The 15,512-nt window shown below is 63.3% G+C and overlaps 1 protein-coding gene across 1 annotated transcript; it reads left to right on the forward strand.

Moving 5' to 3' along the window:
• Positions 1–1,936: 1,936 nt before the first annotated feature.
• Positions 1,937–13,785, forward strand: ALLC (allantoicase). The gene is made up of 11 exons (XM_037151734.2): positions 1,937–2,026; positions 3,272–3,322; positions 3,734–3,821; positions 4,820–4,945; positions 5,987–6,066; positions 6,909–7,041; positions 11,249–11,404; positions 11,674–11,747; positions 12,250–12,358; positions 12,870–12,994; positions 13,579–13,785. The coding sequence occupies exons 1-11, from the start codon at positions 1,937–1,939 to the stop codon at positions 13,783–13,785; spliced, it is 1,239 nt and encodes a 412-aa protein (XP_037007629.2).
• Positions 13,786–15,512: the final 1,727 nt, after the last annotated feature.

Below are 15,512 nucleotides of genomic sequence, written 5' to 3' on the forward strand. Positions count from 1 at the left end.
GCAACCACAACGACCGCAGTAACAAGAGCAGCAGAGCGGGCAGCGCCGCCGGGAAACTGCGGGGAGACACCGTTTCCTCCTCGGAAGGACCCGCCGCCGCCTCGTTTCCGATGGATCAGTGGATCCGCGGGGGCAAGTGCGTTGAGCCCTCGGCAGGATCCATGAACAACACTACGGCCCGGCTCCCTGTGCCTGGGCTCGGAGTTACTTAGACGCCGGTTGGAGCAGGTGCTGTGTTTTCTGTGACGGACTTGGAAGCAGAGGCCCCAGGGGGTCTGAGCAAGGGGGTGGTGATTTGGGGGGACAGGAGTCTGGCTGCCGGGCCCCCGGCCTTAACTGGGAGACCTTGGCATCTCTCTCTGAGACGTGGATGCGGCGGAAAGGGACCCACTGTGGGGACGGGAGCAGGGAGGTTGCCGTGTGAGTGTCCCAGGGGTCTGGGGGCGGTGAGTCACCCCCCGGGGCTCAGGACCGGCTCCCTTCTGTGCGGCCGTGAGCACCGGGTGGGCCGAGAAGCCGGAGCGGTCAGCACCTGCCCTTCACAGAGCAAGGGGGACGGCCGTGGAATGGGAAGAGGAGGGCGAGGAATTGCGGTGACGTCCCCATCTGGGACCGAGTGGTACTGGACGAGGGTGACGTTCCCTCCCTGAGCTTCCGTCTCCGTGGACGATGTGAGGACAGTCACGGGCACCTCGTAAGGAGGTTGCCTGGGTCAGGTGCTCGGTCGGTGCCTGGCACGCAGTAGGTGTCCCACAGTAGGTCTCCCACAGCAGGAAGCCACGTGGACAGCTTTCCAGGCCGCCACTGAGATCCGCTGCCGCACCCAACGCCAGCAACACAGAGGCGCCTCCTGGGGGGGGCGCTCTAGAGCCCTGGGGAGATGCGTCGCCCACCGAGCACCTGAGCGCGCGGCTGGAGCTTCCTGCCAGGACGGCGGCGACTCCCAGAAGCCGAATTCAGTTCCGTCAGAAGTACCCGTGGACACCGCGTGTGGCAGAGGCCCGTCTCCGCACGACCGCAGAGCAGTCGCCCGAGGCCAGCACCCCCCGCACCGGCTCGGCCCCTGCGTCTCCCCTGCTCAGTCTGATCTCTCTGACCGACGCCGAGGGGAGAAGCGGGTGTGTGAGGAGGCCGCAGAGAGACGGTGGCAGGATTTCCTGCCTCGCCTCCCCCACCCGCCACCAGCATTGCTGGGACATTGCCGAGGGGCTGAGTCCCCCGCGGAGAGCTGTCCCCGAGCTGGTCCTCTGTCGCGTCCTGCAAAGGCCCGACCGTTTGCTCCTCTTCCGCGTCACTCGCTCAGCACAGCGGGCGGCAGAGTCCTCACCGCCCAGGGAGCCTCGCGGAGAGACTGATAAGGTTTCCAGTGACTGCGTCTTGGAAGAGGCCGTGCCGGCCCCCTGTCCAGCCTGTCCTGTCCCCAGTGAAGCGGGCAGACGGCGGCTGCTGGGACGTGGGCTTTCCCACCCCAAAGTGGACTCACTTCTGCCAGTGGAAGCCAGGCCTCGTCTGGAGGAGCAAACAGGAGACTGGAGAGCGTCCGCCTGTGTTGGAGGCGGGCTCCGGGGAGCGCAGGCGGACGAGGCGGAGCGAGCTTGGGACAGCGGGTCCCCCGAGTTCGCCCTACGGTCGCCCATCGATCGATCACCCAGCGACTGCCCCGTTCGCCCAGGCGGACGAGGGCCCCCTGACGTGGGCCCTGGGTGCCTCTGTGGCGTGGGCCATAGCGGGAGCTGCTCCGCGTCCCTCCACTTCCAGTGTTTGGGCAAAGTCGCCTTCCAGTCCCACCGGGAGGGGTTGCGCCCGGCCACAGCATCCAGCGCCGTCTGGGCGGTTTGCCCATCTCAGCTGGGGCGTGGGGGTCTGGAGGAGAGCCCTGCCCCCCACCCCACACGGCCCACAGGTGACCACGCCTGCCTTTCTCCCTGCAGGCAGCATGGCTGACTCGCCCAGGGAGGGAAAACTGTCCCGGTCCCCCGACTTCGTCCAGCTGATCGACATGGCGTCTGAGTCTGTGGGAGGAAAGGTGAGCAGCGGCCTTGTGGCAGGAACGAGCAGCAGTGAAGCCACCTTGGGGGCCCAGGTCCCCACCACGGAGACACCAGCCAGGGCAGCAGGGGCCAGGCAGGAGGGCCTGCCTCGCACAGGGAGCCCCTGACCACCAAAGGCTTCCAAATCATTTTTCTTCAGTTGGTGCCGTAAGTTCTTTTTGAAAAAGGACATTTTGCGCCTGTGGAGAGAACTCGCTGTCCCCCCGTGGGCCCTCTTACAGAAGAGAGTGGTGGTCCTCAGACTCTGGCAGGAGGAGACGCCCTGGGAGTCTGTGCGCCGAGGAGGGCCCGGCGTGGTAGCGCCTGCAGGGGGCAAAGGGACCGAGGTGTGGCCACGTGCAGAGGCAGGGAGGCGCCAGCAGCACGCCAGGCGCCAAGACGCCAGGATTGCACACGGGTTCTCGGCCCCACCGTGGGCAATTGGGAGGGGAAGACCCGGCCGGAGTGATGCCCTGAGTGGGGGAGGCGGCTGGAAAGGCGGACGAAGGGGCGGGGGGAGCTTCAGACAGAGGGGGCCGCCAAGGGGCAGACGTGGTCCAGTTGGGCTGGTGTTTCTGAAACTTTCCAGTGTTTGTGTGGCAGGGGGGCGGGGGGCTGCGGAAGGTGAGCTTGGGGAGGCAGGAAGGGCCCCCCTCCCGAGGGTTTCCACTGAGGGGCGGCGGATGGGTGTGGAGACGGCGGCCCCCCTGCGGGTCGCCTCCACTCGCTCCCCGAGCAGGCCCACCCAACACAGCAGACCAGGGCACCTTCCTGGGGCCGGGTGGGCCAGACCAGAGCACCAGGTCCCCTCCAGGCTGCAGCCCTTGCTGCTGGGCCTGGGTTAGGCAGGGTGGCCCCAGCCTGGTTTGCTTCTGAGAGCAGTTTGGAGAGCACCCCCTCTCAGAGACGGCCTCTCCCAGCCAGCCCTCCGAGACGCTCGGCCGCAGGCTCTGCGTGCACGGGGTGCACAGCCCGGTCCCGATCCTCGCAGAGAAGAAAGCCGGCTTGTGTTCTTCCCCAGGGTCGGGCCCCGGGTGGTGGAGGGGAGTCAGAGAAGCGGGGACTCGGGGGAGGCAGGTGGCGGAAGGGGACCCCCTCACAGCTTCGGGCTCAGTGGCCCATTGTCCACGTCCCCCCCTCAGGAGAGTTCACTGCGTCTCCTTACTGCGCCTCCTAATGGCTGGCCAGGGAATGAAACAAAGTGGGTTTAATTTATGGTTATTTCATCTCTCTTTGCCTAGATTTTGTTTGCAACAGATGACTTTTTTGCTCCTGCAGAAAACCTCCTAAAGGTACAGTGGTGCCGGTTCTGGGGGCGCGGTGCTGGTGGGAGGGAGCCGTGCCCCCACCGAGGGAATTCCCGTCGGCCAGGCAGGCGGGTGGGGGTCACGGACTGTGGGCCGGGAGCCGCACTGTCTGTGGGGCCTGGACACTGGTGGTGACCCGGTGTGGCCACCACTCAGCTGTCCCTTCTGCTCGCAGAGGCCACAGGGCGGGACTTCCCTCTCTGAGGGCCGCACAGAGACCGGGCTGGCGGGGATGGGTTACCTGCGCAGGGTGGAGGGCGGGCGCTGCCACGCCCACTGAGCACGCCCCTAGCGTCTGGTCAGCAGGCCCACCTGGGCCTCAGGGCAGAAGCCCACTGGCCGGGAGCCCAGGCTGAGCGCAGGCCAGTCACCGCCTTGCTGCACCTCTGTGTTCAGAGCGACGGCCCGCGCTTCAAAGAACACGAGTACACGGAGTTCGGCCAGTGGATGGACGGCTGGGAGACCAGAAGGCGGAGGGCTCCAGGTACCCGGTGCTGCCCCGCCCCTTCCTGCTGGGCGAGTGAAAAGGGGACCCCTGGGGGCAGCGCTGGCTCCGGCCCTGGGACACTTAGTGACCTTGGCTGTCCCTGGTGGACGTGGGCTGGGAGCGTTCGGGAAGGGGTGGGGGGGACCCGGGCACCTGGGAGCCCCAGGAGTAAAGGAGCCAGACACTTGTTGGGAAGATGACAGTGTGCGGGGGGGGGGTATGGGGGGGCAGGGAGGGCTTCCTGCGTTCCGGCTCTGGGGGCACACGCGTGCTCAGCCCTGTCCGGTCGTCGGGGCCACCGCACACAGAGTCTTCTAGTCACTGTAAGGCGCCGCTTTGACTCGTCACTACTCCTCAGAGTCCATCAAAACGCGTCTTTTAAAGCTGCAGAAAGGCCTGTAAAAGCCCACTTGTCTGCTCTCTCGAGTGCTGCGATGCACCAGGCGGTTGTGACCTTGTGCGTTTCCCGGCCCTGCGGGCACGACTGGACCCCAGCACGTCTGCACGCTTGGCGGCGGGCAGGGGTCTACCCTGGGGGGGGGCGCAGCGACCTGCTGACCTGGAGAGCTCCCAGACCTCAGCGCCCGAACCGGAGGGGCCTGGGCAGGGGCGGGAGCGGACACCCCAAAACCTGCCTCGACAATGAGGTGCCTGCTGAGCTGGGCGGGGCTGCCCCCGACCCACAGGGAGGAAAGGACGCTCGGAGAGGCCGGGCGGTCTGCCTCGGGGGGACACACAGCTCTGCCGATGGCCCTCGGCGTCCGGGGCCGTCCCAGCTCTGCTCTGAGAGCGGCCACTCCTGCAGGAAATGGGGAGCAGTGGTCCACGGGGCCCCGGGATGGGGGACCCCGAAGTCGTAGCTGAGAGCTGACCCGTCCCGTTTCCTCTGATGGACAGAGGGGTCAGTGCGGGACACTAACATGCGCATTCCGCTCTGTCACCGGCTGCCCCGCCGACCTCGGGGTGATGGGTGCTCTGTCATCTGGGTCCCGCAGGTCACGACTGGTGCATCGTCAAGCTGGGCATCCAGGGCATGATCCGGGGCTTCGACGTGGACGCTTCGTACTTCACGGGCAGCTACGCCCCTCGGATCTCAATTCAAGCAGCAAACTTGGAAGAAGGTACTTTGGGGACACCAGGCCCTAGGATGGCCCTGCGGGGCCCTGAGGCCTCTCAGCCCCCCGGCCGTGTGTCGCCAGACGCACAGACTCAGCTGCTCGTCTTGGCCACTGGCCGCCACGGGCTTCCCAGCTTGTATTCTCGGCGGCACGCTCTGTGATGTTGGGTTTCTAGCTTAGCAATGCCCTTTGACCTGATTCAGATGGCATCATCCCCACGCTCTCCCAGACTGTCACCGTGAGGTGTGGCAGGCAGGGTGCTGGGGGTGGAGACGCCACCTGGACGCCGAGACGGAGCCGTGGCAGCAGCCCCGGTCAGTGACGCAGGGGCCCTGGGCGTTGGGTGGGGCCCTGCCTGCCAGCGCAGTGATTGGACGCTTTAAGTCGGACCCGCCCCTTCGGTCCTTCCATGGGCATCAGCTGATGTTGGCTCCAGAGTTAACTTCTCAGAAATAAGGGCTGTCGCCTGTGTGGACAGACACGTCCTGGGGAAGAGAAGTGACGTGAGCTGGGAAGTTTGTGCGGAAGGCACCGTAGTGTCGGAGGCTCTGCCCCGGAGAGAAGCGGGGCACCAGGGACTTAGGTGGTGCTGGGTGACAGGTTCCTCTGGGGGCAGGAAGTGACACGGGGCAGACGAGTGAGCCCGCCTGCCACCAGCTGTCAGCCGGGTCCTGGGTCACCCAGTGGGACCTGCTCCTGGATGACCCCCCGGGGGGAGGTGCATTTGGGGAAGGGATCCTACCGGGCCCCCGAGTCTGAAAACCCTCGTCAGGGGAGAGACCGGCTCCGGTTTGACTTGGAAACATTTGCTATCCTGACGGCAATGTGCCGCCCAACGCCACACTGCTCTTTGCACGGTCGTTGGTCCCCACGTGGTGAGGAGCGCCAGCAAGCGTGGGGCTACTCTGCTCATTGGACACTCTCACTGAAGGCACGGCGTCGCTGGTGTGGCCGGCGGAATGGGATGACCACACGGCCCACTCAGAGCGTCGTCCTTTTGGGTTCTGAGCCCTGACCCTGCCCCCTTGCTCCCTCTGACACCAGGCAAAGAGCCGGAGATGCCGGAGCGAGGAGTCCGGGCGGGGGTGGAGGCCACGCCTGAGGAGTGGGAAGCCGTCGCCCAGGTACGTCTCCAGGAAAGGGTGGGGGCTTGTCGGGGGGCCAGGGCGGCGGGGGGGGGACGCTCTTCATACTGGGCCACGCCAGGGGCAGGGACATGGCCCCCCCTGCACAGTGCGACCCAGCCAATGTTTGTGAGCGGCTCGGGCAGCCAGTGCTCGAGGGAGGCCGTGGCCGAGGGTCCAGGGGAGCGACTCGCCCAGGTGCCCTGCGGCCCCTCCGCCTGCGGATGCTCAGCTCTGAGACCCCGACAGAAACGGCTGGAGTCCAAATACGTCTTATGGGAATTGGACAAAGTGAGTTCATGGCCCACGAACATAATGAAACGGACGATCTGGGATTGTGCTTTGGTGCCTTCTTGTTTTCTGAGGTTCGTTTGTCCTGTAATTAATTCAGACTATGTCTTACAAAAGCACTGGTCCGTGCCAGGCTCAGAAACCAGTGACAGCCGAGCAGACCAGGCCTTCTGTCGGGGAAGCGCAGATCCAGAGAAAATCCCTGCGGGGCTCCCTCCCGCCAAGCGCCCAGGAACAGCCCTGGGCTTCCCGGCTTGTTCACATCCTGTTCTGACGGCCCCACCCTGAGGCTCCTCCAGGGGAGGGCAGCTCAGGTCTGGTCCTTCCTCCCCGGCCTCCCCCACCCCTGCCGTGGGCGTTGTGATCCGAGTGGAAACAGCCAGCGCCCTGCTCTGCACATGAAACCTGGACCCTCGTTATGACTTTTATTGAAGTGCTCCCCGCACTGTCTGTCACTGGGGCACCTGCGCCCTGCCAGCCCCACGCAGGCGCAAGGCCTTGGAGGCCTGCTCCTCCTGGGAGCCACGCGAACGTTTTTCTGTCCCTCGCAGCTGAAGTCGGACAGCTGGGACTGCCTGGTGCCCATGACGCAGCTGACGCCGGGAAAGCCTGCTTTCAGCCACAACTACTTTTTGGTAAATTCCCTGCAGAGATGGACTCACGTAAGACTCAACCTGTTCCCAGGTGAATATGGCGTGTCCCCGTCACCACAGGTCCTTTCTCTGTTGTCTTTATGGAGCGGCGGCAGGTGCACAGACAGAAAATGCCGCCGCCCCTTCCGACCCGGTCGCCGATGTCTGCTCTCTGGCAGAGTCCGGGGTTCAGGCATCCGTCCACGGCAGTGTCGGGACCCGCAGGGCGAGGCGCGCAGCCGGGACTAAGCTGCGTGGGGCTGGCCAGCCCCTGGGGTTTGCGTTTCTCGGGTGCGCTAGCGGCCGAGGCCCACACACGGCCGCTCGCTCCGCTCTATAGCAGCTTCCTGGGGCTCACACCCGGTGCCGTCCCCCCCCAGGTGAGCGATCAGTTCAGTGGTTTTCGGGATGCGAGTGACAGTCGGTGTGACAGCAGTGGCCGTCCCCACCATCACCTGGGGGGCAGTTTCACTGTCTCAGGAAGAAACTGGTTCCTGTTTGCCACCCACCCTGCTTTCCGCCGATCCGGCCGCCTGAGTCTGCGTCCCATCCTGGACATTTCTGTCTCCCGTGACTGGTCCCATCACTGAGCACGCGGTTTTCCAGTCTCAGCTCGCCGAGCACGGGGCGGGGCTCTGCTCCTTTCTACAGCTGAATCACGTCACACTGGGGGGGGGCGGTGGGGAGGGGCGCCTCCTTGTCTCATCCATCAGCCGACAGACGCTGAGACGGTCTCCCTCTGTGGCTACATCAGAGCGATGCTGCCGTAGGCACTTTGTGCAAGGGCTTTCACGGACTCGTGTCTGTGTGCAGGTGTCCGCCTGGGACCAGAGTCACTGGGTCACGCAAGGACTGGTCAGGCTGTTTTCCAAAGTGGCTGCACTGATGACTTGCCACCAGCCGAGTGGCAAGTCACTCGGTGGGCTCCCGTCTTTTCCTGGAAGTTGCAGTCGCCCCGGAGAAGGTGGGGCAGTAGCCCACGGTGGCTTTGGTCTGTGTCTCCCTGGTGGCCAGTGGTGCTGAACGGCATTTTTCAGGCGCTGCACTGGCCGCTGGTACGCCTTCTTTGGGAATATGCCTACCTGGGGCTTTTGCCCAGTCTCACATTGGGTTTCTGTCGTTTATCATCGTCACAACAGTTACCACTGTGCTAAACGCTGACCAGATGTGCGCAAATGTTTCAATGTTTCCTCCTAGTCGGTCGGGTGTGTTCCCACTTTTTGCTACAGTCTTTTGATGCACGAGAGTTTTGAATTTTGACAAAGTTCTGCATTTTGATGTGTGTTTTGGGGAGTGTTCATATTTTTGAGTTAGATCGAGGAGGAAATCATCGTCAAGTCCGAGGTCACAAAGAAAAGCCCCGTTTTCATCTAAGAGCGCATCATTGTAGCCCTTCTCTTTAGGTCTTTGACCAGTTTCGAGCTGGTTACTTTGTAGACGCCGTGAGGTGAGGGTTCAGCCTCATCCGATTGCATGTGGACAGAGTCTCTCCAAGAACCGTTTGTGGAAGAAACTTCCCTTCCCCAAGTGAGTGCCTTTGGCCGCTTGTCGGAAAGTAGCAGTGCTCACAGGCACCTGGGTTTATTTCTGCAATTTAGTGATTATTTCACTACTTTATTTTTATTTCTTTTTAGAGATGCGTGGCTCTACTTCCTTCCCCCCTTTCCGGTGGCATAATTGTAATGAGAAGCACATACGAACGTTGCAAACCCAACGATACATTGTAACTGTGTGTTTCCTGAAGAAGTCGAGAGAAGGAAGGAGAGCCGGTCTGCACTCACGGTCTCTCAGGGTCCGTGGCGTGAACCTCCCTGTTCGCTGCCTGTGGTTTTCTCCATCTGTCCCACTGAGCTGAGCTTTCGGGGGTCATTTCCTAGGCCCTGCCCTGCTGTGCTGGCCTGCTGGGTGGCACGTGTCACCGGCCGATGTTGCAGAGACTGCGTTGTACCCTTGAACACTGGGGTGTTTTCACGCACTGGAGAGAAGGGAGGGGACTCGTGCCTCCACACCACCTGTTCGGATAATGGCCTCATCGCCTGTCCAGGTGCGGTGGTGTCTGGCTGTGGCTGTGTCCACTGGCGGAGCCCAGCTCACCGTCCCAGTGGGAGTCTCTGGAGGACACTCCTCAGGGCGTGCAGCCTCGGTGACACCGGGACCCGTCAGGGTGACAGCCGTGGCCGAGTGCTCTCATGGTCTCTGTTCCTCACCACGCTGACCACAGTCAGCGCCGCTCATTGCCATCTGGTCGCTCTCCTCACTCGGCAATGCCCGGGGTATGGGTCACGGCGCTAAAGATCCAGTTAGATTGGGCTCCTTCGAAGGGACAGTTTTGAGGTGGGTGTTGAGATTTGCTCGGATCTCAGAAGGGCTTTGCGGAGCTCTGTCCCTGGTCTTTCCCGCCATCCGTCTGGCTTGCAGCAGAACCAGTTTTACAGTTTACAAAGGTCTCCCGTGAAGCCCCCAGCCCCTGGTCTTTCCGAGAGAGCTCGGGGCCTGAGCTGCTCCACATTCTGTTGCCCACGGACTCAGCTTGCTGGGAAGAGACCTGGAGCTCTCTGTTCTAGGACCAGCTTCTTCCAGGGGCCCAGTCTCTGAGCCTTGGCTCTGGGCTGGTGCTGGGGACCACGGTGCACTCCTCCCTTGGGGACATGCTGCCTGAGGACCTGGGTGCCCGGAGGAGGGGCAGTGGAGGCTGGGACTCACCTGGGACTTAACCTCCGATGGGACAGAATGACAAACGCCAGGGCCCTGCCCCTCCCAGGAAGAAAGCCCCCCGGCTGCCAGATGGGGCACAGGCTTGCAGGGTTTTTTCACTTTCTAAGAAAGATTTTATTATTTTTCTTATTTTTAGAGAAAGGGGAAGAGAGGGAGAAAGAGAGGTAGAGAAACATCAATGTGTGGTTGCCTCACGAGCGCCCTCTCCTGGGGACCTGGCCTGCAACCCAGGCCTGCGCTCTGAGTGGGACTCGAACCGCTGACATTTCAGTCCATAGGCCAGCACTCAGCCACAGCAGCCAGGACAAGGCTTGTGGTGTGGACTCAGCCGCCCGGAGCCACCATCTCGCTGAAGTGGGATGAGGGAGCGGAGCTCCTGGCCTGGTTCCAAAACTGGAAGCTCACGGTTCTTACTGAGTTTCCGCAAATTTTCCCGACTAAATGTTGCCTCCTTCACCGTGTGCCCTCAGGACACTTTCCAGAGATTTTACTCGGCTGTTTTCGTCTGTTCTGACCTTCACCAGCCCCCCGGGGTCCCTTGGCCCACACTTGGGTGCGGCGTGTTTCCGCTCCTCATGCTTTTACCCGAGAGGCTGCCGTTTGAAGACTGAGCGTGACCGAGCGTGACTGAGCATGACCCGCGCTGCAGCGCCTGCTCCCGCATCCGCTGGGTCTGGTCTCGGGCGTCGCGCCCATGGGGTCCGGGCTGATTGACTGTGAATCGGGATTTCCGCTGACACAGCTTCCGCCCACCCAGGTCTGCGGCGTCTTCCCCGTACAAACAGGCAGGGCGGGTGTCAGTCGAACACTCTGATGACGAGTTTGAGTTCCGACGGAGAGCACTCGGCTCCCACCTCTAGGAAGTAACATTCAGACAAATGAAAACCGTTCCCTCTGCGAGAAGCAGGCGATGCGCGCGGGTCTGCTGTCGGCTCTGCCGGCTGAGGCGCCCTCGGCTGTTGGGAATATTCTCTCGTGCTCCCATCTGCACTGCCAAGCGTTGCATCATCCTGAAAACCAAACCGTACGGCTCTTGTCTGAGTCTGTGCAGCACCGAATATCACATCTGTGGTGAATTGACCAGCTGCTTTTTGACTTCCCTGGAGTTATTAATTCAAGTGAAAAACGAGCACCTACTATGTGCCGGGACTGGTTCTAGGTGGAGATGATACAGAGGGAACAAGGGAGGCAACGATTCAGAGGTTTTCTATCCCGTGTTTGGGAGAATACATGAGCAGGGACTCACATAAAAAACGAGGGGACTTCGGCCTGCGACTGGACTGTGGAGCAATGATGCGCCGGGGGTGGGGGGGCGATAAACCTGCTGGGGAGGTGGGCGGGGGTGGGGGAGACCCTGCTGGAGGTCCGAGGGAGGGCCTCCCCGAGGCCAGGACATTAGGTGGACGAGTATGCTTTGGGCGAGCTGCGAAACCAGCTCCAGGCCCTGGAAGGCGGGGCACAGGCTCTGCTCCTTTTTGTCGTTTGTGGCCGGCGGACAGCTGCTTTTCCAGCACGAAAGGCACCCAGGCGCCTCTCCTTTCCAGACGGGGGGATCGCACGCCTCAGGGTGTACGGGATCGGGCAGAAAGACTGGGCGGCCATCGACCCCAAGGAGCCGCTGGACCTGGCGGCCATCGCGTGCGGCGGGGCGTGCATAGCATTCAGCAACGCCCACTTCGGGCACCCGAACAGAATGATAGGTGAGTCGGTGCGTGGGGGGGGGGGTGGGCAGCGTCAGACACCCGATGTGGTGGGAGGGGCGTCTCACAGACGGAGGGGGGGCGGTGCCCGTGCAGGACTCGCCTCTAGGATACGTCGACCACGGCGGTTTCCCTTCGTGATTTCGACTGAAGCGTCACCTTCGGCGAACGCAGCTGCCGCGGCCGCCCTCAGGCGTGTGGGTCTGCGCTCCGGTGACCCCGCTCTCCGCGGGAGGTGGAGTCACGAGTGCGGACGCTCTTCCCCGCAGGTGTTGGCCAGCCCAAGGCCGTGGGCGACGGCTGGGAGACGGCGAGGCGGTCCGACCGGCCGCCCGTGCTGCAGGTGAGGCGCCGCGGTTCCGTCTCACATGCAGGGAGCGCGTCCCGAACCTGCCTGCTCTGTTCTAGCGCAGGGCGCAGGGCCAGCGGGCCGACGAGGGGTCTGGGAGTTAATGTCGTATATAAAACCCGGGGCAGATGTACTGACAGGCCGGGAGGAGAAAACCAGCTTAGTCGTTCCTAATGTCCGTGTGTCCCTGGGCGAGAGCACTTGCGTGAACATGTGACGGGGGGACAGCGTGGCTGGTGGCTCAATGACATGAGGAAATCCAGAGGAAGGCAAAATAAAAGGCCACTTCCAGCGTGTAAACCCCACTGAGAACTCCCACCGCCCAACGGACTCACGAGGCGGCGGCACAAGGAGTCACTGCCAAACCGGGTCGCAGGGCTCGCGTTCGGGGCGAGAGAGGAACACCCTCAGCGCACGTCAGTCAGCCTGTCCCCGCCACCGGCGGGTCTCAGGCTGGTCTCTGCCTCGGCCGACACCCCTTCCTCCCGAATTCCAGAGCGGCCAGGACGGCGCCGTCCTCCCTCCCGGGTGCGAGTGGGCCGTGTTCCGACTGGCACATCCTGGGGTGGTCACGCAGATCGAAGTCGACACCAGGCCCTTCAAAGGTAAAGGCGAAGGCTGGGGTCGTGTGCCCCGCACGTTCCTTGGGGGTGGGGCTCGGCGCCGTCTCTCTGCACCCAGAGGACACTCGGGGACCCGCTCCAGTCCCCTCAGCTCCGCATCTCTTCATCGTCACGTTACAAAGCGCGCCGCCACCAGGAGGGGTTTTCCCGCTCCACGATCATTTCAGGCGAGCCACAGAGCAGCACGCAAGTAATTAAAACCGCAGTCCAGGAATGTATCAGACATTCCACACACGCGGCCAAATGCCAGGCGCTGAAACTCAGATGCACAGCACGCGCCAGCCCGCCTCCGAGTCCCGTGAGAGACGAACCCCGGTTTCAGGACACGTTCCCCACTCTCGGCCTTCATTCCGTATCTCCTGCCGAGAGGGGGCGCTGGTTTGTTCTTTGCTGGGCTCTGGGTCCGATTTGAAATCCCGAGACCCCAGAAGGTGATCTGTGCCGAGGGCCAAGGGTGTAGAGAAAGCCCCTCTCTGCCATCCTGTGCCCGCAGGCAGCTCCCCCGCCAGCTGCAGCCTGGACGGCTGCATCCTGACCACCCAGGAGGAGGAAGACATGATCAGGCAGAGGTGGGACCTGCCGGGCCACAGGTGGAAGGCGCTGCTCCCGGTCACGAAGGTGCGGCCTGGCGGGGTGGGGCGGGGCCTCCCCTCGAAGTCTGCAGCCCCCCCCCCACTCCAGACTGCCTGCTCAGTCCCCTGGTAGCACAGGCGGCCTTTAAAAGCCGTCTGCGCATTTACATGGTATAGAGAAGGGACTTCATTCTTTTTCATGGCAACCGAATTTTGGTGTAAATTGGCGTGTGCAAAGAACACATGGAAGGATGGTTCTGCATTATATCAAACTTTTAGAAAGAAAATAGCTTATTGAGGCTGTAACAGTGCATTCACCTGAGGCGTGGATGCTGGACTGGCCACCTGTGGGGGTTCAGAATGGAGGGTGCAGGCTGCTCCCCCATGAGGCAGGTGACTGCCTCCGGGGACCCATGTCCACTTCGTCCTATCAGTCTGTCCCCTTAACTACTATTAAGTGCCGCGCCCACCACGACACCGGAGCATTTGTGCCCCGCTGTCTGGGCATCGCCCCCGCCCGCGGTCTCGGCGGTCAGCCGGGCCACGGAAGCCCCCAGTCCCAGCCCATGGTGGTGCGGCGCAGGCCGGCCTTTGGGGGCGGCAGCAGCCCTGGCTCCGCCTCTCTTTCAGCTGTGCCCCGACCAGAGCCAGGAGTTCAACAGCCTGACCCCCGAGCTGCAGGACGTCGTCACCCACGCCAGGCTCACCATCTACCCGGACGGGGGCGTCGGCCGCCTGCGTCTGAGGGGCTTCCCCAGCTCCATCTGCCTCCTGCGGCCCCGGGAGAAGCCCATGATGCGCTTCTCCGTGAAGGCCGGCTTCAGGTCCAACCTGTGACCCGGCGCCCGCACGCACAGCTGCAGGGTGGCCCGGCCCTTCCTCCTCCGGAGGGTGCTCCTCTCCCGAACCTCAAGGAGTTACTGGCAATTAGTCTTTCTCAGATCAGTAGAATCCCTGGTGATTTAATGAAGTGGCCACTCACACACTGAGTCTGTCTTCCATGTTGCGGAGAGCGTGGTGGGTTAAGAACCGGCCGCAGGGGGCGCTGTGAGGGTGACTGTCTTTTTAATGTTACAAGATGGGATTGTCACAGCAGCGATGCCCCTCGCGCTCCGTGGGCCCAGCCGATGAGACGCAGCCCGTTGTCTGTAAAGGGTGTGAGCCCACCAGCAGCACGAGTTCTAGATCGTTCCTATCAGCTCACAGGCCCGGCCAGCCTTTACCCAGACCAGGGACCACCTCTCCCCAGGACACACGTGCCTGGAACCGTCCTCCCCGAAGCTCCAAGGCTTCCAGACCCTCGGGTGTGAGTGGTGTGGGGCCCTGTGGCCGGGTGGCTACCTGCCCGGAGCCAGTGACCCGGGGTCCTTCCGAAGGCCGGGGAGGTGCATTCGGACCCCTCCCTGGCGGAGTGTCCTGCCCCAGAGGCCTCTGTGGGCAGCGGATCTGTGCGCAGGGCTGGCCGGGGTCCCTGCTCTGCCTTCTGGGGAGGGGCAGCCACCTACTAGGGACGTGGCGTTTCGGGAATGTCAGTCAGAGCCGGGATGCAGGTGGGCGGGCAGTGGCGATTAAAATAAGCTCCCAGGGCGGCCGGGTGGGAGGGGTGGCCGCTGCCCGCAGGTTCGAAGAAGGAGGGAGGGCCCTCCGCCGCGTGCCCCAGACACGGCTGCTGGGCGCCTGGGACGCATCCTTCCTGGGGGCCCTGAAGCTCGCCATTGCCTGAGTCCCCTCGGGCCCCACAGAGGACAGGCGGCCGTGGGCCTGTGGTCTCCGGACTCCGGCCGGTGGGCCGCAGAGCGGACTTAGGCCTGTGGTCTCCGGACGCCGTCCGGACAGCACAGAGTCCCTCCCCGTGTCTGCTGCGGTCAGGACGGCAGCCGGACGCACATCCCCGTCCAGGGCAGAGCTGGTCCCTGCATGCCAGGGCCCCGCAGAAAGCGGGAGGGAGATTGGCCACCTCCAGTCCGTCAGCTGTTCTGGGCGCACCCACTCCAGATGGCAGGGCCAGTGGTGTGAGTGCGGAAAGGCACTGGACACGGCAGCTACGATCGGAGGGGCTCACCGTGTCCTGCCTGGGTCACCGAGGAGAAGGCAGCCAGAATCCCAGGCTGTGATGGTGCGTGACCGCAACGTCACACCTGTCTGTGTGGCCGGGGCTGGCACTGGGTCCCTGGGAGACTCACTGCACGAGGAGTCTGCTGCCCAAGGTCTCCTCCTCACTCCTCTCGGCCCCCTTGGTCACTGTCATGAGACAAGTGTCTTCGCAGCCTGGACCTCAGCGGTGCAGTTCCTCCGCAGACGGCTCTTGGGCACGTGTCCCTGGAGGGGCAGCCTGGGGGCAGCCTGGTGGGTGCTCGTGGCGTGAGGGACACACAGGGAGGCCCCGGAGGAGTGAGGGGCCCCTGCCTGACGGAGCCCAGGGTTAATCCTGTCGGGGGGCAGGGGCTCGGGAGAGGCTTCCTTTGCCAAACCAGGGGAGGCGGTTCCTGAACCCCCACGGAGTCCCGGCCTGCTCCGGCCTCAGCTGCCTGCAGAAGATGCTGTCGCCACTCCTGGCACTGCTG

The sequence above is a fragment of the Artibeus jamaicensis genome, unplaced genomic scaffold (assembly GCF_021234435.1).
Source record: "Artibeus jamaicensis isolate MK-2021 breed Jamaican fruit bat unplaced genomic scaffold, CSHL_Jam_final contig_465, whole genome shotgun sequence".
In the NCBI taxonomy this organism is placed as follows: Eukaryota; Metazoa; Chordata; class Mammalia; order Chiroptera; family Phyllostomidae; genus Artibeus; species Artibeus jamaicensis.

Excerpts from the sequence above, each read along its gene's own strand:
- ALLC (XM_037151734.2), top strand. The coding sequence starts at position 1,937 with ATGGCTGACTCGCCCAGGGAGGGAAAACTGTCCCGGTCCCCCGACTTC. Across the intron at positions 3,822-4,819 it reads CAGAAGGCGGAGGGCTCCAG|GTCACGACTGGTGCATCGTC; the intron begins GTACCCGGTGCT and ends TGGGTCCCGCAG. Across the intron at positions 11,748-12,249 it reads ACCGGCCGCCCGTGCTGCAG|AGCGGCCAGGACGGCGCCGT; the intron begins GTGAGGCGCCGC and ends CCCGAATTCCAG.